The sequence below is a fragment of the Desmodus rotundus genome, chromosome 2 (assembly GCF_022682495.2).
Source record: "Desmodus rotundus isolate HL8 chromosome 2, HLdesRot8A.1, whole genome shotgun sequence".
NCBI lineage: Eukaryota > Metazoa > Chordata > Mammalia > Chiroptera > Phyllostomidae > Desmodus > Desmodus rotundus.
Window position 1 is genome coordinate 206343061 of NC_071388.1, and position 19769 is coordinate 206362829.

Below are 19769 nucleotides of genomic sequence, written 5' to 3' on the forward strand. Positions count from 1 at the left end.
CTACCCAGTCAGAAGGGGGCGCCCTGCCCCCACTTTGTCTCCCACCACCAAGTTATTTTGTTTCCGTGTTCACTAAAACACCCCCAAAAAGGAACTGGCCTTGGGGCAGCAAGGGGGGAGGATGGGGGCTTGGGAAATGAGCCCCAAGACCTCCGGCAGTTTCTGGGAGGAAATTCTTTGAGTGTCTAAGATTAAGTACCTTTTTAACACGATGCTTTGGTGGTAGTCTTGGAGCTATTTCTGAGCACAGCCAGTGCCCCTGTGCACAGAGCGCATGGCCGACGGTGGGTGCAGTTCCTGGTGCTCACAGGGGACCGTCAGCAGCACGTTGCACAGCTTTCAAAGTCGTTACTGGAGTTTAAACCTGTTTCCCACCTCAGGGTGCCTCAGCCCACTTCAGAGTCCCATGGTCTAATCTGGTGCATCTCCCAGGAGTTATTCAATTTCATTTGTCACAAATGCTTGTGGGCCCCTGCCATGTGTCCCCTAGGGCCTGTCCCCCGCCGTAGGGCAGGGATCAGAAGAGCAGTCTCTGCCTCTGGAGGGGAAGGAGGGCAGACAGGTAATCAGGAAGTAGACAAGTCAGGTGGGAGAAGGAAAATGAGGGTGGGCGGTGGCTCAGACAGCATGTCTGCTTTGTGAAATCCAGCCTGGCTCAAATGTGTGCATCACTAAGCACTTTCCTCCGCTGAGACTGGAACATGTTTTTCGTAGGAAGCACTGTGTCATGGGCGGTGGTGCCAGGGTGTGTTTGGAAGTGGCCCAGAGAAGACAGCTGCGGATCAGGCCTCCAGTGCTGTGAGAACTCAGAAGGCTAGAGGGCCCATCCGCCTCCCCCCATGCAGAAAAGAGGGCTATGCCAGGGCCCAGAGTGCATGAGAGAGGCATGACATCAGGAGCTTTGGTGGGGGAGGGAGGGAGTGACCAGGGGAAGGAGCTCTAGAGGTGAGGCATCAGGAGGGAAGGGGGGTAGAGCTGGGCCGGGAAGGACCCTATGAAGGTTGGGGCTTGAGCCTGCACAGTCAAGTGCCCTTACGGTTTCAGGGAGGACAGTGATGGCATGGTGTGAAGTGACGGAGTCGGTATGGTGGTATCATCAAATGTGCAGACAGCAGGCACCCAGGCCCGGGGCTGGGCTGGGAGGGAGCAGCGGCGTCCAAGGTGGGGCCATGTCCCGGAATCTGGGAAGTCTGGGAGCCTCCTGCACAAGCGTCACTGTATTTGGGTTTCTTGTCCCAGTGGTGTCTTTAATGAAGTTTCTTATTGGCTTCAGTGCAGCAAAGTGTTATTTGCTTGAATTTTTAAAGCTTCCTAAACTACAGAAATCTACAGTTTTACAGATTGCTTAGAATTTATTTTGGTCCCTACAAGGTTCAGTTGTAAATTTTGAATTTAAGATAATTTTTTTTGTTTTGAATAGTTTGGTTTTTTATTGTATTTTTTTCTCATGACTATTTCACCCCCTCCCATACTCTATTCCACCTCCCTCCTCCCACCCCCACAATCGCCACACAGGTAATTTATTTTTAAGATAAAAGCAACATTTACTACCCCAGTATGAAATCACATACAGGTAGAGCAACACACAAAGATCCATCAGAAAGATACATTGTTTCTCCAACTGGGAAGAAAATTTCAAGTAACCTTTTGTATATATAACATTAACACACCTGATTTTTATAATGTATATCTTGAACAATATATAGGACTTTTTCTGGTGGTTTTATTGCCACTCTTGGGCCAGGAGAATATTTACCTTGTATTTCTGTGATTTGCTCGGTATCTCAGCCTGAGAATCAGATGGCTTAATAAAATTCAATCATACTGTATCCTCGTCAACTATGAGGACAGAGTTTGGTCAGACGCTTTCCAGCCCCTCCCTCGCTTCCTATAGTAAGTTTGTAAATACACGCAAAAGGGAAAGGCCCAAGAGCTTAAAAATTACAGGTAGCAGGAAGAAAGTAGAAACTAAGGTGGGGGAGAGTGGTTTTAGAAATGCAAGTAATTGTGTGTGTGTGTGAGAGAGGGAGGGAGGGAGAGGATGGATGGATGGATGGGTACAGTTGGTAGATGGTAGCCGTGTGGTGTGGTTGATCAGGGTCTGTCTTAAGCCCTCTATGTGTTTTTCTCAGCATTTGTGCAGTTCTTTGGTTTTGCATTCTTAAACTTATTTCCACGCATATATCTTTCATTACGTCTTTGCTTTATTATCTGACAGATAAGATTATTAACAAAAAGCGATATTAATATTAATTATGCAATGATACTAAAAATTTTATATCTTGGAGAAACAGATGGTTATTTTAAATGACTTAAAATTTTCCTCTTTTCTGGGAAGAAACATTTACAGATATTTAGTTATAAATGCTATTTTAATTGCTACATTATCTCTGCAGTGGGACTTTAAAATCTTATTACAGTGTCAGGTCAGTGTTCCTGTGTATATTTCAGAGTCTCTTAAAATGTGTTCTTACGTACAGGGAAACAATGACGATTACACTGAAAATGCAGCTGGGGGACTTCACATGATTGATAAGTGTACCCCACAGTTCCCACTCCGGTCAGGTCTCCCAGGAGAGTCACCGTCTGCAGCACTTGCTCGACGACCTTAGTGCTTATCTTCTTCACTGAGCACTCTTTGCTTTTCCATAGTGGTGGTTAAACAGTTCCTAGCTGGACTCTGAAATTATAACTGATACCAGCGTTACTGCTTTAGAAGTGTTTGCTACATATAATATAGCTGGAAAACACAATTGCTTCATGGAGCTCAAAATGTTAAGCTCAGTTGTTGGAGACAGGAACCCCCGCTTTCAACCAGCCGTTGACCCTCCGTTCCTTTCACGTCACAATCCGCACGAGTGCAGAAGGCAGGGCAGGCCTCGCTGCCTGACGGCACCTCCGCGGTCTCTGGCGGCTGCTGTCCTCAGACAGCGGAGCGTGCGGGAAAGCCTGTGTCCAGAAGCACTACTCCCCTCCTCTGTGCAAGATGCTTTTACGGTGGGGCACAGAGGAAATTGAAGTCTGGGGGCACGTCAGGCCCCCATCAATCAGCAGGCCGCAGCAGCTCCAGGCAGACCCACGGGTCAGGCCCCCCGGATGAGATTTGTGAGGCTGCGCATCCACCCAGGCCGCGCACTCTGGAAAAATTACCGCTGCATGAGACCATCTGCAGCCATCAAGGTTCAGGTTATTACCTGGGCCAGCACCTGGCACTCACTCTCGCCTCCCCTCTGGGGGCACCAGCAACACAGCCAGCCAGCCAGTTAGCAAGCCAGTCCCCTTAGCACCAGTTCCTGGACAATTGCTTTGTTTAAAAAAGTAATTGTTTTTCTTTAAAACAATATTCCTTTTTTTCCTTGAAATTGCATTCATTATGCTCTGTGTTTGATTTTTGAAATTCTTTTTTTATTGTTGTTCGCGTACAGTTGTCGCCATTTCCCTTGCCATTCCTCTAACAGCATCAGTAACAAGGGCACCGGTGTGAAAGTGCTGTGGGAGATGGGTGTGACACCGGTCTGGAGTCTGGGACTCAGCGTGACGGTGGTGCCCGGGACGCACGTTCCCACCTGTTTCAGCAGGCCTGCCTCTTCTAGCAAGTGCGTGAGCTCACATTTCCCGACCTGAATTTTTGCAATAACAATGTTGCATTTTTCCCTCAATTATAAAACATTGCATTTTAGGAAAAAAAAAAAATAGAAGCATTTTGCTTTTATAAAAAGGCAAAAACTCCTACACCAAAGTATTGGTTTAGGGGGACGGTGTATGCCTTTTCCAGTCATCTGTCTGTGTTCTTATTTATTTCCAAAAGTTGGATTATGTCATAACTGGCTTTAAAAGTTAACATGTTAAGTTTCTGCTCTATGTAAAAACAGTTCAGAAATTGGAGACACCCTCCGTGCCCAGCAGCAGGGTTGGTTAAATAAGTTCCGGTGAGCTCCTACTAGGGGACAGTGTGGGGCCGTGGAGGATTGCTTTCTACGTATTGAGTTGGCCAAAAAGTCCATGTGGTTTTTTCTGTAAAACGAGGCACATTTTTTTTCATTTTCACCCATAACTTTATTGATTTGGATATTCTGAGTATGTCAGCTGTCTCCCGTGTGGCAAGAGTGTTGATTGTTCTCCATTAATGCCTCAGCCTGATCGCCATCAACTTCAGCTGGTCTGCCTGGCCGAGCACGGAGCAGCGTCCAGCGAGAAATCCCCAGCACACAATTCCGCAAACTGCCTTTGACACGTTTGGTCAGCCACGGCCCCTCGGCACCTCCTCCACACACTGCACCAATCTTTTTTTTTTTTTTTTGCATTTCAGTTGCATTTTTATCTTTCTTGAAATAATAAAGCATAATATGCTGAAAATATTGCATATTCCATCTTCAATATTAAAGTGGCTACACAAAATTCACCAATTTTGATAGGTTCTTTTGATGTACACTGATATGACAGCTGTCACAATACAATCTAGCAAAACTGTTTTGAATGAAGATGGCGCTACTAGAGCCATCTTACGGGAAAAACCAAACTTTTTGGCCAACCCACTAATGACTTGGAAGATATTCATGTCACAATTGTCATCGTCCTACGAACTGGCTTCAGCATCCCTCTCCTGCAGTCTGGACCCAGGGCCTTTGCACGTGCTGTGCCGGGAGCCTCTCCCTGCTGTAACTTCCCCCACTTACCGCTTTCTGACAGCCGCAGTAATGTGCTCACTGGTTGTATTACCCATCCTCTCCCCCACAGGGCTTTCACTTTCTTAAGGGTGAGGGCGCTGTCTAGCCCACGTCTCTGATCCCATGGCCTGGAGCAGGGTTTGCCTCGGTCAGCGTCTGCCCCGCGTTGTTCCCTCTGGTTTTCCAGAACCATTTGAAGAGCTGGATGTTGTAACTTAACCGTGCGCTCGCCTGGAGTCGGCACTAGATGCACCTGGCCCGTGCGGCTTAGTCAGGCGGTGCTGTCCTTGTTTATAAACGAGACTGAATCGACCGAGTCTCAGAGAATTTGAATCACTTGCCCAAGGTCACGTAGCCAGCGAGGATCCCCTCTGTGTGCCCACAGCACACGTGTATGTGGAGAAAGGTGACTGGAAAGGACGAGGTGTGGTGGCCAATACCCAGGATTTCAGCAATGAATACACATTATTCCTGAAAAAAAAATGTTTTATTTTCAAAAATGTTTTCAAAAGTAGAAAGGTCCCAAATTTCCCCTTGCACTTGGTGGGAGACAGGTTCAATTTGAAACTTTATCCAAAAAGCTAGAGCAGTGAGTCTTTGTGATGCAAGAAAGTGGCCCTTAACCAGCGTCAACAGAGCCAAGAAGAGGCAAGGGGGTCTTGGAGGCTTTGGGAGTGGGGACAGGCAGCAGTGTGGGACCAGTGTCAGACCAGGGTGAGACACCTGGGTCCCTGCCCCGTTCTGCCACTCATCACCCGAAGAGGAGCACTATGGAGGTTCAGGAAGCCCAACTCAGTTCAGAGCAGCTGGGTGGGCCCAGGGCCGAAGCCTTGCAGAGGGGGCCCCTTCCCCAGCTGAGCAGCCATCGCTCCAGGACAAAGGGGGAACTGCTCATGAGTGTGACGGGGTGCAGTGGGATGGATCACAGCCTACCTGTCCAACCTGCCCTTCCTGCCCATGCAAGCTTGGTGTGAGCAACTGGGTCTGTTGGGGAGGCGTGCCCGGTGTGACGGCGGCTGCAGGCAGCTTCTGCATTTACAGGAAATCTCATTTCTAATTTTTCCCGGAGATGTGTGTTAAGTCGAATGTGCCACCGAGCTCCAACAAAGCATGGTGGCAGGGCCGTGCCTGCCATCCATGGGGCTAGAAAACCCCATGAACTTCCCGCTCGCTCCTTTCTTCTGCCTGGTGTCTCCACGTCACCGGTCCGCCGGCTTCCTTCTCAGCGAACCAGCACACCTTGCATCCCCGAGCATCCCCAGCTCTGGATCTGCCCATGAGCATGCCCACTGAACTCTGTTCTCGTGCCCATTTCGCATATTAAGCTCATAAACTCCACGCTCTTTTCACTGACATCAGCATAGTCTCTCTTCATTTTCCACTCATCCTCCTAAAATAAGAGCCAGGACGGCTTAGTGGCCCCAGCCGCACTGCCATTTCCCCCACCCCCTCCCCGGCAGAGCTGAGCTCACCTGGCCTCACTGGGCCTCTCCCCGGCCCACGGACGCTCCTGCCCCACAGATGGCCGCCGTCCTGCAGTCGGATCTGGTTCACGCTGGATGGAACAGTCTGGGGGGAAAGGCGGAGACACTGTCACCTGTGGGAAGGTCCTGAAGTTTAGTGTTGGAAAAGGTACTTGAAATTCATGGAAGGAGCTGCAGGCATGGATTCCTTCCGCTGGTGAGCCTGAGCTGGGGAATCAGAGGGGCCCTGAAAATGCCCCAGCGCTGCCCTGGCAGCCCTTCACCGCTCAGAAATGGCGAAAGAGGTGTTTGCTGGAGATCATGGGGAATGGGGAGAGCGTCTGGCCTGGGGTACAGTCCCCGTGGAGCCGAACAAATGTGGAGGAAGGCACTCTCTTCAGTACCTGGGGAACCCTCTCCTGGTGGGCACTCGGAGTCCCTCCACCGCCCCCCCCCCCCAGCAAGTAACAGACCCCCAGAGACGGGTGTGAGACAGCCAGTGGTGGGGCCACCTGTGCCGTAGGACGTCACGGAGTGTGTGGGCCAGAGTGTATTCAGGAGAGAATTACAGGTCTCAGAAAGCTGCTGCAGGAGTGGGCAAGAGGAGGAGAAGATCGCATTCCTGAGAACTGGGGGCAGGCGGGGCTGGGAGGAGGCCATATCCGGGCAGGGAGGTTGGTGGGCAGGCGTGTCTTTTAACCTCACCCCAGGGGACACTAGGCACGGCTGGGGAAGAATAGGAACCGGGGGCCCTTTGATGAAAAGCCAGCTGCAGATTCCCCTCCCAGGCTGCTGCTGCTCCTCCCCCCGCTGACCCTTCCATCAGCCCCAGGGGGCTGGGCTCTGCTTCAGGAAAAAGAGAAAAATGTCCGTTACTGTGTTTAGGAACACAGTCTTATCTTTTATTTTACAGCAATTTCCCCAAGGATCCACCATAATATCTGATTGAACTATGTTGACAAAGTTGTAGCTGTGAGGAAGAAAATGCTTTAAACTCAAAGCCAGTCCAACACAGGACCTACACACGCTTTATGTCATTGTGTTGTATTATTTTTGCCAGGACAAATCTCATATTCCAAGAGAGTCACAGAGGGGATATGCTCAAACTATTGTGGCGCAAATGAAGTCAGTTCCTTTTTTAGAAGAATGTTCTAGAATTAATGCTAAATTACTGTCTTTTGTCAGAAGTAAGTTTAATCTTAGTTTTTAAACACCACCGTTGCACTCCAAATGGTTTCTCATTCAGAAAAACGGAGAAGACAAAGTGAGAACCACGGCCTTGGCCAGCGCTATTAAACGACTGAAGAAGGCTGCACTTCAAACAGCACTTCAGAAACGACGTGCTCGTCGGTCTGCGGCTTTGAATGAGGGCATCATTCATGCCGCCGTCCTCCACGGGGTAGTCGGTGGAGACGGTTACCCCGAGTGTAAAGCTCGACAGGCCTTCGGGCGAGTTGAAGCCATCTGCCGCCACCGCCCTCTCCAGCACTCCCCAGTCCTGGGCAGGTGCTCTGGTTGGGGGCTCATGTGAGGGGTCACGATACACAGAGATACGGGACACTTCGGGGCGGGTTTTTGGAGTGGCTGCTCCATTTGCAGGAAGTCTCCTCCTTGGCTAAAGCATCGTCATCTCGGTTAGATCTCCTCCCACCTGGATTGGTTTTTGTCATCTTTGGAAATGACTGCAGAGTGGGATTGAGATGTGGTGGCCCTGTGGTAATAATTAACCTGAGGGGCAGACTTACACTGGGGTTGTCCCGAGCAGGGCGGGATCCATGCCCCATGGTTGAGGTGGTTCGCCTGAGTGCCTCGGCTGGAGCCTTTGGGTCTCCTGGGCCCCATCCACAGGAACCACTTGTTTATGCCAGGACAGAATCAGCACTGTCCCCGTACCCTAGACGACGGGACTCTCCATGCACCTGGTACTGGCCAGCCTGCCAGTCCTCTCGTGCGCAGGGCAGCCCGACTCCCATCAGAACGTAGAGCGCACTGCATAAGAGACGGTCAGGCTCTGGCTGAGGGGGGGAACCTTAGCCCCAGACTTTGGGTGGAATCAGAGCAGTGTGCTGTGATGCACTCATTTCCCATCTGATCTGGGGAGCCTTCTGTCATCCTGCCTGCTACATAGTTGTGACCCGGTGAACACTGGGTTGGCCAAAAAGTCCGTGTAGTTTTTTCTGTAAAAGCAGACACGTTTTCCCCTTTCACCAGTAACTTCGATTTGGATATTTTGAGTAGGTTGGCTTATCTCTCGCATGGTATAACATTGATTTTTCTCATGGTCTCAATTTGATCGTTATCAACTTCAGCTGGTCTACCTGACCGTGGAGCATCATCCAGCGAGGAATCTCCGGCACGAAACTTCTCAGGCCACTTCTGACATGCTCCCTCAGTCACAGCACCTTCTCCACACACTGCAAGCATCTTTTTTTGCGTTTCAACTGTGTTTTTACCTTTCTTGAAATAATGAAGCATAGTACACCAAAACCTGCTATTTTATTCCATGTTCTGTGTAAAAATGGCTGTACAAAAATTCACCAATTTGGTAAGTTTTATTTTTGAATGCACGCTGATACGACAGCTGTCACAATTCAGTCTAACAAAATTGTTTCTGATAAAGATAACCAAGTGCCACTAGAGCCATCAAATGGAAGAAGACAAACGAATTCTTTGGCCGGCCAGTACTTTGAAGACAGTGTTCCCACAGTGCTGTCAGAGGGGAGAGGCCGCCAGCATCGCCGTGAGCACCGCACCAGGTTGACCTGAGCATTCGGTGCACAGGTGGATGCTACCGTCTGGACTTCGCCACTGCAGGGGGCTCGTGGGCCCCTCGTTGGGCACATGAGTGGGTTGACAATGTCCAGTTGACAGGCAGGGGAAGGCACAAGTTGACCACAGCCCTGGAATCCATGTATTAAATGCGTAGCAGGTATAGGTCAGCAGCCGCAGGTGAGCAGAATTCTGAAACAGTGGGAAAGAGAAGTACCCTCTCCTCGGGCTGTCACCTCACACTCGGACAGACATCCTCACATTTAGGTGTGGGGGCTTTTTCCTGTACGTTCATCAGAAATGTTTGTTTTGTTAAAAGGTGACACAGATGGGAAGCAGGCACCCACGCAGCTCACGACGCACAGGTTATGAATGCACTTTGAAGGCCGCTAACATGGCGCCTCCCTCTGCAGCCTTACGCGTAGAACAGGCCTACACTTGGACTTGTCTGCTAGGTTTTTGCACTGTTAACACTATGTTTTTTAAACCCATCACATCTTTCTGTTCTATGTGGTGCTGTTTCCTGAGGCCCTGAAAGAGCGCCTCCCACCAGCAGGCAGGGGCGGTGCCGTGGCCCGTCTGACACTACCTGGTGTCTGAACATGCCCCCGCGCACCCTCCCTTAACGTGCGGTCGGGGTCACACCCCTGGTGATGCGCATCCTCACCCATGGCCTGTGTGGTAGCCTGATGCCCTCGTGGAGCTGCAGAGCTTTCTGTGCGAGTCAGCTGCAGATGGATTGCCAGCGGGACCTAATGCTTCAGAGCTGGCCCAAGGAGCGAGGGAGGCCCACTCAGCCACCCCAGGCCCACTGACTGGGGCGATTGTTAGGGCCCAGGTGCAGCGGAAAGGAACAGAGCCTCCGAGGCGTGGGGGACCTCTCTTTCAAGTGGCCCGGCCTTCCGTTTGAGGCACCTGATACCTCGGGGCTGTCACTCGCTGCTCTGATGGTGGTGTGCCACCCACCGTCACTAAAGGCTTGGGAACCACAAGGGACCCCTTTCATTCCCAGGCCACCTGTCCTGTGGTTTAGAACAGGGTTGTGAAATTATGAACAACCAGAGTTCCATTTCAGGTGCTATTTCAAATGTGTACAAGATACTGTGATTTGTGACTTTGTGAATTAGCATTTGATTTTATCTAAAACACCGTTGACTTCAAACATAGCAAAAGATGACACATGGTTCCTGAAGGAAGTTGAGGACTTTTTAAAAAGGAGGTAAAATTCCTCATTTTCCTATGGTGGTGATTCATTCTCCGAAGTGTGCGGGACCGTGAGGGTTGTTACTGACTCACACCGTTTTAAGCGGGTGTTTTAAGTGGCATTTGAGACATCTAGGTCTGAAATGCACCGCTGGAGGCGCACCGGGCTTCTGTTTGCTCCAGCGTTCAAAGGCCTGACTCAAATTCCTGGCTTTCCCTGGTGCTTCAGCTCGTGTCTCGGAGTGGCCTTGGTTGCAGAGACCTTTTTGCTGAGTACCTGTGCTCCGTGCTTGGTGCCTGCTGGCCGCTGGGCCACAGAACAACACTAAATCCGAGGGGCACCGTCGCCTAAGGGAGACTCCCCCCGACCAGATACAGCACTCGGAGCTGAGGAGCAGGACGTCGCCCTGCGGGCAGTCAGCCTGCGTGCCGTCACGGCTGCAGGAGCCCATGACCCAGTTACGGCTGTCAGTGGCACTGTCGTTTGTCCACCTTCAGTCCCGCCCTCTCCAGTGGCTACACTTCCGCCCTTGCGGTTATCCTCTGCCCCGTCAGCAGCGCACGTTTCCGAGCTGCAGTTCTGCGCTGAGAGTCTTTCGTTTTGACTTTCTGGAGGGCTGTTTTAAAGAACTTGACTGCCCTTTGCTTCCATGTTGGCGTGGTTCTCAGGATTGAGGGATGACAGCCTGTGGTGACCCGCCAACCCCACCTCGATTCCCTGTCCTCTGTGCTCTTTTTTGTCCCCAGCATTTATCGTCCCTCTAGCATGTATGCGAGTGTTGCTGCTGTCTTCGTCAGGGTGTCAGCCGCGTGGCACAGGGACTGCACTGTGTGTTTTGTTTCCTTCTGTTGCTACAGCTCTGGAAGAGAGCGGGGCCTGGGGAGCGGGTCTCTCTCTGGGCCGGCTGTCTGGCAGTCAGCTGGCACCATGTAGAGCTCATAGTCAGAGGACCGTGTGGTTGGTGTGGATGGCTAGGGGCGATGGCCTGAGTGCACCCCAAGTGGGTGCTGCTGTCAATGGAGATGGAGGTTTGGGTTGTGCAGGTCAAGAACAGGTTTTCAGGAGGGTCCTTTATTTTACCTGTTTTACCTGTGAAGAAACCGAGCTAAGAGATCAGTCACCCAAAGTTGCATGGCCAGGCTGAGATTTGGAAGTGGCCTCAGGGTTCTGCAGCTATGCTGGTTCCTCTTTGTGGGACCCACTGTGTGGCTCCGCTCCCATCCGTGCCACTTGACGCGACCATGCTGGGGACGGTGACTTCTCTGTCCGGTGGCGGGCAGGGCAGGAGCAGAGGCCCAAGTTGGCCAGCAGCCTCCAGGTTTCAGGGACCTGGCAGCTCAGATGCTCCCGGCACTGCTGGGGGGTGACACACGGAACTTCCAGAAGCAGCTCAGAGTGGGTTTCTGGAGCCCCACAGACGTTCACCCTCGCAGGCCCCTACCCTAGAAGCTGCCCTGACGTTGTAATATACACAGAGGCACTGATTTCAAAAATTCGGAACTCGTCTACGCAGCAGAGAAACAATTCAGCAAACCGAGGTTACCGCACTCATCAGGATGTGAAAATAATGGAAGTTTTTATTTATTTAACCCTCTATGGGTCAGCAGGATGGTGTCAGAACTAAATCGCCTCCTGTCTTCAGTCTGGGTTTCTGTGTGTTCTTAAACTTGGGGACGCCACTGCTCTCTCTTTCCAAACCACATGGTGTGGGTCGACGAAGGGCCAGGATGTGCCATCAAGAAGCAGCCCTGTTTTGCTGTTCATCCTTGGAGCTGAATGAACTGCCCTGGTGCATTCAGCACCCTGGACAGAGCCCGCCACAGCCCTTCCACGGGGAAGGCTGCCCTCTGGGACTCACAGGACACCTGTGCAGCCAGTAACCAGGCTGCTTGTGACCTGTCATAGAAACAGCAAGTGTCTAAAGACTGGAAATTTACATCATCAAAGAGGGAGCGTACATTTAATTAACTTATCTGTATTTAATTGAGTTTTCTGCCAGACACGCTGGGCCTTTCCCCAGCCCACTCAGCCAGGGGCGCCTCCACACGAAGCAGCATCTCTGTCATGTAGCAGCCCAGAGCACCAGACTCTGGGGATGTGGCTGGCTGGTTATGTAAGGGGGGCGGGGCGAGGCTGGAGAGAAACGGGTCCATCGAAGGGATCTCATCCCACTGGCTGGTGCTGCCCCCGCACCTGTTGGGGCCCCAGAGGCATGTCAGCCGTGGGCGGCTCACACCCAGCAAGTCAGCTAGGAAACAGGCTGACCTCTGACCCCAGAAACACCACATCCCACTTGGTTCTCTTCCATGTTTTCATCGCCCCAAAGCAGATGATTGGGTCCCATGGGAGCTGGCCGTCGGGCATGAAGAAAAATAGGGCCTGGGGGACGTCTGCTGTAGTGGGTGGCAAGGGAGAGCGTGCAAGGTGACGGTGGGTATAGAGAAAGTGGTATGCACCGGGTGGGAGGGGGAGGACAGGAGGAAACTGGGCAGGGTGCCAGGCCTCTGCAGGACAGGGAGGGGATGGGACTGGACCTGCAGGGGCCCGCAGCACAGAGCCAGGGGCTAGCAGTGGCCTCAGGCCCAGGCAACCACATCAGTCCCCTTTGGAGCTCAAATCTGGCACACAGCCTTCAGCTCCCATTTCTGAATGTCCCCAAGCCCCCTCCTGACCCTCCAGCGTGACACTGACCCCGCACTGTGCTGGACGGTCCACCTGACCGGCTTTGTCTTCCGTGTGTGATTGCTTCATAATGGGGGGCAACACAGTGACCACCCCCAGTGTTTTCCTTGTCAGAAAAGTGGCTTTGTGGAGGTAAAACTCACACAACACGTGCAGTCCACCCGTTTCAGGCGGACAGCTCGGTCAGTTTTACTGTGTTCGCAGAGACGTGCAGCCGTCCCGGAGTCAGTCCGAGGACCTTCTGGTGGCCTCGCAGAGAAACCTGCACCCTAATTAGTGACCAGAATTTGTGCCGATTTCCTTCGAGGGCTTGATAAACGTGTTTCTGTGCATCAGGGCTCCCTGTAAATATCGTATCTTCTAAAATCCAGTCAATTCGGCCTCGTTTTGAGAGACATCCCACTCGCACTAGAATGGCCAGGGAAGGCAGTGCTTGTCTCTCCATTCTGTGCCTGCTCCCCCTCCTATTGTGTCCCTTTCCTCCCCACTTCGGTGACTCAGTCCGATACTGTGTTGTCTCTTCCTTTCCCCGACACCTGTCATCTTCCCCGACCCCCCATCGTGTCCCCGCTGCCCCTTCTTCTGACACCGTGCACCTCTGTGCGCGCGCCGAGAGCGGCAAAGGGAGCCGGACAATGCAGCCAGCTCTGAACCATCTTCAGAGCTGGGGATCCAAGTCAGTCTCCCCCTGCTGACAGCTCCCGTCAAAGGGCTGTGCGAAGGGCGAGGGTTTGAACTCCGCTTCACACTCACCTTTTAACAGCGGCCGGGATGTTGTGATTTCCTCGGATGGCAGAGGTGTCCCGTCCTTTATTTACCAGCCTGCACATCTCTGAGCTTCAGAAGGGACGGAGCCCGTATTCAAGACCCAAATAAGCGCTCTGTGGCCGCCTTGTCTTGGAGGGGGCGTGTCATGGTGTACCAGCAGCCACAAAGACTTCGTCTTAGGTTTTTAGGGGTCTTAACCTTCGACTGAGCCCCCGCGCCAGCCCTGACAAACAGCCCTGTCTTTGATCATTTTGAATTCTTTTAATACCAAAAATAGGGGGGTTTGCCAATGTATTGTTTCTAATACTACCAAATGGGTGAATTGGGGTATATGTGCAAGGGAGAAAGAGAGCTAATGCGCACCCACCCACCTTTTGCCCTTTTCTTTTTTACCCCCTGCTTCTGTGACAGTGCATTTAAAACATTTGGTGTCTTTAACCAGCATGGAGGAGACTCCCAGTTGGCCAGCCCTGGGGCTCCTCTAGACGGTGGGTGGCCCCGCCCCCCCCCCCCCCCCCCCCCCCCGGCCGCCGTTCTCAGCATCCCCTCTCCAAGTCAAGGCCCAGGCTCCCTGGATACAGGCTGCAAATCTGGGGGTGTGGGTGCTGACCTCTGACCTTGGTGGGGTCTGGGGACACGCGTCCAGAGGGCCAGTGGCAGAGGTCACAGAACTTGTGGTGGTCCAGGCATGGGCACAGCGGGGCTGGGTCTGTCTGAGAGCCAGCCAGGACAGCAGAAGCCCGTCCGCACCCCTGGCGGCAGCGGCGGCCCTCACCAAGGCGCGCCTTGCAGCAGCTCATTGGAAGCAGCCCAGCTAATGATCAGCTGGGCAGATAATCAGAGGAGAGTTAATTGTCAGGTTCGACATGGCGTCTTGTCAGCAGAGATAAGTTGTCACGGTTTCCACTTGAGCTGAAACTAAATGATTGTAAAATAAGTTATGAGCGTCCTTGGGCCTGCCTGCCGGGATGACGGCTAAGAACCCGTCCCCGCCCGTCCGTCTCGGGCAGGCTGCCTGAGATTTATGCGAGCGGAGTGTTATTTTATCCCTCTGGTCATGCTTGTCAGCTCCCCGGTGAGGAGTGAGGCTGCTTCTCGGACTCATACTTCACATCCCGAGCTCGGAGAGACTGCAGATTGTTATCGTTATTGCTTGGATTATGTATTTTTGGGGGTGCACGTCGAGCATTGATGCCCGATTGGGAAGAACTAATGGCTGGCGCTGAGCGTGCGGGATGGCGGTGGACCAGCCCATCCAGCTCAGCGCCGTGCGGCCTGGGGACCCTGCAGCGCCGTTGGTGCCATGTTAGATGTGGAGTAATGAGGCGCTTGCTTCTCTAATTCGGTGTGCCTTTTTCTCTTCGCCTCGCCCCTCCTTTAGCGGTTAATGCTGTCGACAGTTGTCGCCTGTCGTGGTGCCCGGTAATTGATACAAAATAAAGCGCATTATTTGTGGCCAGTCAGGCACGGGTGGTGTTGCCGGCTGGAGCTCATTTACAGCGTCCGAGCTCGGCCAGGCTTTTGGGGCCTGTTCGCTTTGAGGGATGGATACCTTGTCAGGCCGGGGAGCTGTCCAGAGCGGCAGGCACAGTGTGGAAGCCTCCTGCGTTTTTGGATCGCTCATATTTTAAACTGAGGCATGTTTACCGCTCTTGGAAGCAAGTTCTGAAAGCCTAGAAGCCAGGGGCATTAATATCCTGGCACCAAGCTCAGGAACCTGGTTAACTAGAAACCGTGGGCCCCTCCACGGGGGTCCCTGGCCACTCCTGCCAGCCTCCCGCCTCCCGCCTTGGCCTCCCTGACCCAGCACTCTGCCCATCCTTGACCTCTGCCACAATTTGCCTCTGTGGTCACCTCCTCTGGGCCATGGTTGTAGTTGGTACTGCCGACCACAGCCTTCCTACCTGGACCCAGCGTGCGGAGCGTCCTCTAGGTGGACGAGTGCTTTGGTGGCAGCTGCCTGTCCTCCCCCTGCCGTCCACACCCCCCCCCTTAGCCTGCCCGCTGTCGCCACGCAGCTAATTGTCCTTCTTCCAGCAACAAACTTGGAATCCCCCCTCCAGGGCCATGGTGTGACCTCACAGTCATGTGCCACCTCACACACAGCCAGGAGCAGTGGCCAGATGGGGGGCACCCCTCGAGGGCTCCCACCCTGGGCTTTGCCAACCACAGCTTCAGTGCGTGCGTGAGTGAAACCTCATAGGGCTTCCTGGCAGAGGGGGCGTGGTGAGCCTTGTAGGGTGCTGCTGAGACTGAGTCCTCCCCATCAGGCTGGACCACTGATGGTGCTGTGGGGGGCACTGGTGGCCTTCCCTCTGTGTGTGTGGGGGGGGGTGTGTAGGGCTCTGGTGGACCCTCCCCACCTCACAGGCTTGGGCGAGGGATCTCTGGTCCTGGCACATCTAGGAAGCTGCGTTCTAGGGCACGTTTGGAAACCTGTATCTAAAAAGATACCTTAAGTTGTTTCACCTTTCTTGATGTGTGACAAAATTTTCTAGAACTCCACACAATGAATGTATTTGAAACTCAGTTTGAGTTCAAGTATCTTTAGAGTTGAAATGATGTCACCCCTCTGCCCAAAACCATTTCCTAGAGTAACAGCTGGCTCCTCCCAATGGCTGCAAGCCCCTCCCCTCTCTGATGCCGAGCCCTCCACCTCTCAGGTCTCTGTCCGTCAAACCCACTGGTGTGCTTCCCTGTTAGGGCCAAGTCTGGCTCTGCTCCTCCGCCCCAGGCGCCCGCCTTCTCACTCTTCGCCACCCTCCAGTCTTACCTTGGAGGTCCCCTTCTCAGCAAGACCTGCCCTGGCCACTGATTTGAAATGGCAGCCCCCACCCCTGGCACCACACCCCACTTCCAGGCCTCCTCCCCCCCTGTCCTCTCCTGACACCCACCACCTGCTAAAGGACTCTGGGTTGTGTTATGGCTACTGCTGCATGCCGGCCGGACGGGACGCACTGTCCATCTTCCTCGGTGACGGGTCCCAAGCATCTAGAAGCGCAGCCAAGCCACAGCCACTGCTCAAATGCGAGAGAAAGGCGTGGGAGGAGCCGGGCAGCGTCGCTCCACCCGTTTGCCGCGTCCTGTTAGCCTGAGTCACACAGCCTTGCTGGTCTCCCGGCACCACGATGGTCTGCTCTGTGATAAAGATAAACACAGACGTCACAAGTGGAGAATTTCACCAATAGTGAATTGTCACACTTGTCCACTGACCGTAAACTATTCTAAACAGCGTCAGCGAATCAGAAGTTGGCAGGTCCACCCTATCAACTTGCAAGTGCTAGCGCCGGGCATCAGGGAGAGACCTGCTGTTCGCACTAATAAAGTGGCCTGATGGTCACAGCAGCGTTGGGGCCAGGGACGGCCAGCGGGGACCCCTGCGCCCTGTGTGCTCACGAGGAAGATGACCCCTGCTACACATCTCTGAGCGCCCTGCCTTTGTTTCTAACCCAGTGAGGTGGTGATGGGAAGGGAGCGCCAGGCGACTGACACGCAGGTGCTCCCCACCTCCCTTCTGCAGGCCCCCAGCACTGCACAGCAGGGACGTGAGCTTCTCCGAGGCAGGCCGGCGGTGGTGGGAGGCACATCAATGCAAGGAGCCTCATGACTCTGGTTTCCTCTGCCCTCTTCCTTGCTGTGTAACTGGCATATCACACGAGTCGTTTCGGGTGTATAACAAGGATTGTGTGTAATACAAACAGTGAAATGCTCGCCCAAGTAAGTCTAGGTAACATCTGTCACCACAGTTACAGACCTCTTGTGATGAGAACTTTGGACATCTATTCTCTTAGCAGCTTTCAAATATACAGTATAGCATTATAAGCTGTGTGTGTCACGTATATGATTACGTTCTGTATACTGTCGTCATATTAACTCTATGGTACGGTAGAGTTAGTGGTCACATAACTAGAAGTTCGTGCCTGTCCATCAGCTTCCTTCAGTGCTGGATGCTCCAGGCCTCCCACCCCAGTCTTACACTATACTCCGTGTTCTATGTTATATCAGACGCATGACATCTAAGTAGTGTGTGGACGCCCCGGGCCTCCCACCCCTCAGGGTCATGTATTACACATGGTGAGGCACACGTGCCATTCCAACGGTGGGTGTTTGCAGGGCTGGGTGTGGCCTTGGAGGGCTGGGCTCTTGGTGTCTGTGCAGCATGCTAACCCTGCTGTTTGGCTTTCCACTCCCCGGTAGACACAGGCCTGGGCGACTCCCTGTGCTCCAGCCCGAGCATCTCCAGCACCACCAGCCCCAAGCTCGACCCGCCCCCCTCCCCCCACGCCAACAGAAAGAAGCACCGAAGGAAGAAAAGCACCAGCAACTTCAAAGCTGATGGTCTGTCGGGCACCGCTGAAGGTAAGGGCTTCGGGGGGTGTCGCGGTGAGTTGTGGTTTCCAAATCTGCGACATCACACACCCTAAGAACCACAGGTGCGTGATGACAAGGTCGCTGCAGGGGCACTCTGTTCCCACGGTAGCGCTTCAGGCCCATGGGGCCTTCTCCTCTCTGATTGGGCTTGAGATCATCCGCCAAATGAGTTATCACAGGCAGAGATGATGCTGGTGTCCCTTCACGTGCCTGTCAGTTCTCTGTTCCTCTCAGCCACCTGGGCCGACAGCGCCCACAGCCACTGAGGGTGCCGCTCTGCCTGTCCCTGGCAGGGACATGCCTCGTGGGGCCCCCTCCGTGGCAGACCTGGTTCCGACCCAACACCCGCCCTCAGAGCCTATCACTCTGGCAATGCCCTGCGTAGCCCTGGGGTCACGGCCTGTGTCACCTCCCCTCCGACGTGTCATGTCCGCGGTTTCCATTCTCTGTGACACTGTATGCCGTCTTCCTGAAGCATCCTTCTGGAGGGTTCACAGCTCTTTTCCACAGACGCATGTAGAGGCACGCACACACGCACACACGTTCCATTAGGATGGGTGGAGTCAATGCAGTTAGGCCAGTGAGTGAAAGGCGTGCTTCAGAGGAAAGCTGAAACTCCCCAGCTTTGCTGAGTGGCGTCAGTCACTATTAGTGGGACTCACAGTGGCAGAAGGGTGTGCTATGCACACACCGGGGCCACCTCTATGGCTGCGGTGCTTCTCTCTCTCTTTCCGCCTCGCTCGTCTCCGTGTTGGGCCATTCACTGCGGAGTTGCGGTGTTAGCCGAGGCGGTGTGGCCAGAAGTGGAGCCCGAGGGCCCACAGTGTGCACAGGAGTGGGGAGGACGGAGTTCCCTGCACGCACACACAACGCGGCGTTCGCCCCAGTGCTGTGTGTCGGGCCGCGGCATCGTTTCGGGCTAAAGAGGAGACTGAGGGTTGGGGTGCTGGGTAGCCTGTGGGGGCTCTCACAGCGGCTGAGCAGGGGAACGTCTGGGAGCTCTGCTTCCTCCCAGGTTTCTCGCCATGTTGCCTCCCACAGGCTCCCTGCTGACAAGGTCAGCCAATAAAGTCTGGTTTTCTCCTGCTGTCATCAGTGAGGGTGATTCTGTCATAGCAGCAGTGGTGACAACAATGATCGTGGGCCAACGCGCCCCCTGAGATGCCACCACGCTGCCCCCTGGAGGAGGGTTTGGCCACAGGTGCGGAGCGCTGGTGAGACTCCTTTAGACACCTGTCCGCAGAGAGCACCAGCCATGCCCATGGCCACACCCACCCGACGCCAGGTCGGGGTAATGGCAGGAAGCGGCGTGGCCTCTCACCAGAGAGGGTCTGCATGCCCCACACGCCCAGGGGAGAGGATGACAGCTTTAGGGGAAAGCCTTGGCCCACTTCACACAGAAATGTCTTACTGGGTTTCTTGCGTGTTTCCAATCAGCAGTTCTTCTCAAAAGTGCCGCTTGGCAGAAACTGACCGTCAAGCCCGCCCGTCACCACGTATACCAACCTCACACATTTTGTTGGTCTCCCCCCACCCCCCCACCTACCAACACAGTGAGACTACGTGAGCAAGATGCAGCCTCCTCGTGAATTAGGAGCAGCTGCACATTGCACTGGGAGGCTGGTTCAGTCCAACGTCCTGGTTAGCCAGCCATGAGCTGAAAGGAAGTTTCAGAAGTGGCTGTGCGCTTGTTGGATGCCCATAATGTGTCCGGACCACTTCCCAAGTTCCCGGGACTGCACGGTGCACTTCGAACAGGAGCCTACGACAGGCTGAGACAGGTGACCCACCCAGAACAAGCACAGCGTAAACAGAAAGCCAGACTCCCGGGCGCCCTAGAAATAC

The 19769-nt window shown here is 53.6% G+C and overlaps 1 protein-coding gene across 9 annotated transcripts in view; it reads left to right on the plus strand.

Annotated features, from left to right (window-relative positions):
* Positions 1 to 19769, plus strand: part of AGAP1 (ArfGAP with GTPase domain, ankyrin repeat and PH domain 1) — a 409905-nt gene that overhangs the window by 304660 nt on the left and 85476 nt on the right. For 8 of the 9 annotated variants that reach the window (XM_045197998.2, XM_045197999.2, XM_024564316.3 and 5 more), the window contains one exon: positions 17751 to 17912. The exons of the other annotated variant lie outside the window; for it this stretch is intronic. In XM_045197998.2, coding sequence (XP_045053933.2) covers positions 17751 to 17912 — 162 coding nt within the window. The remainder of the gene's footprint in view (positions 1 to 17750; positions 17913 to 19769) is intronic. 9 annotated transcript variants of the gene reach the window in all.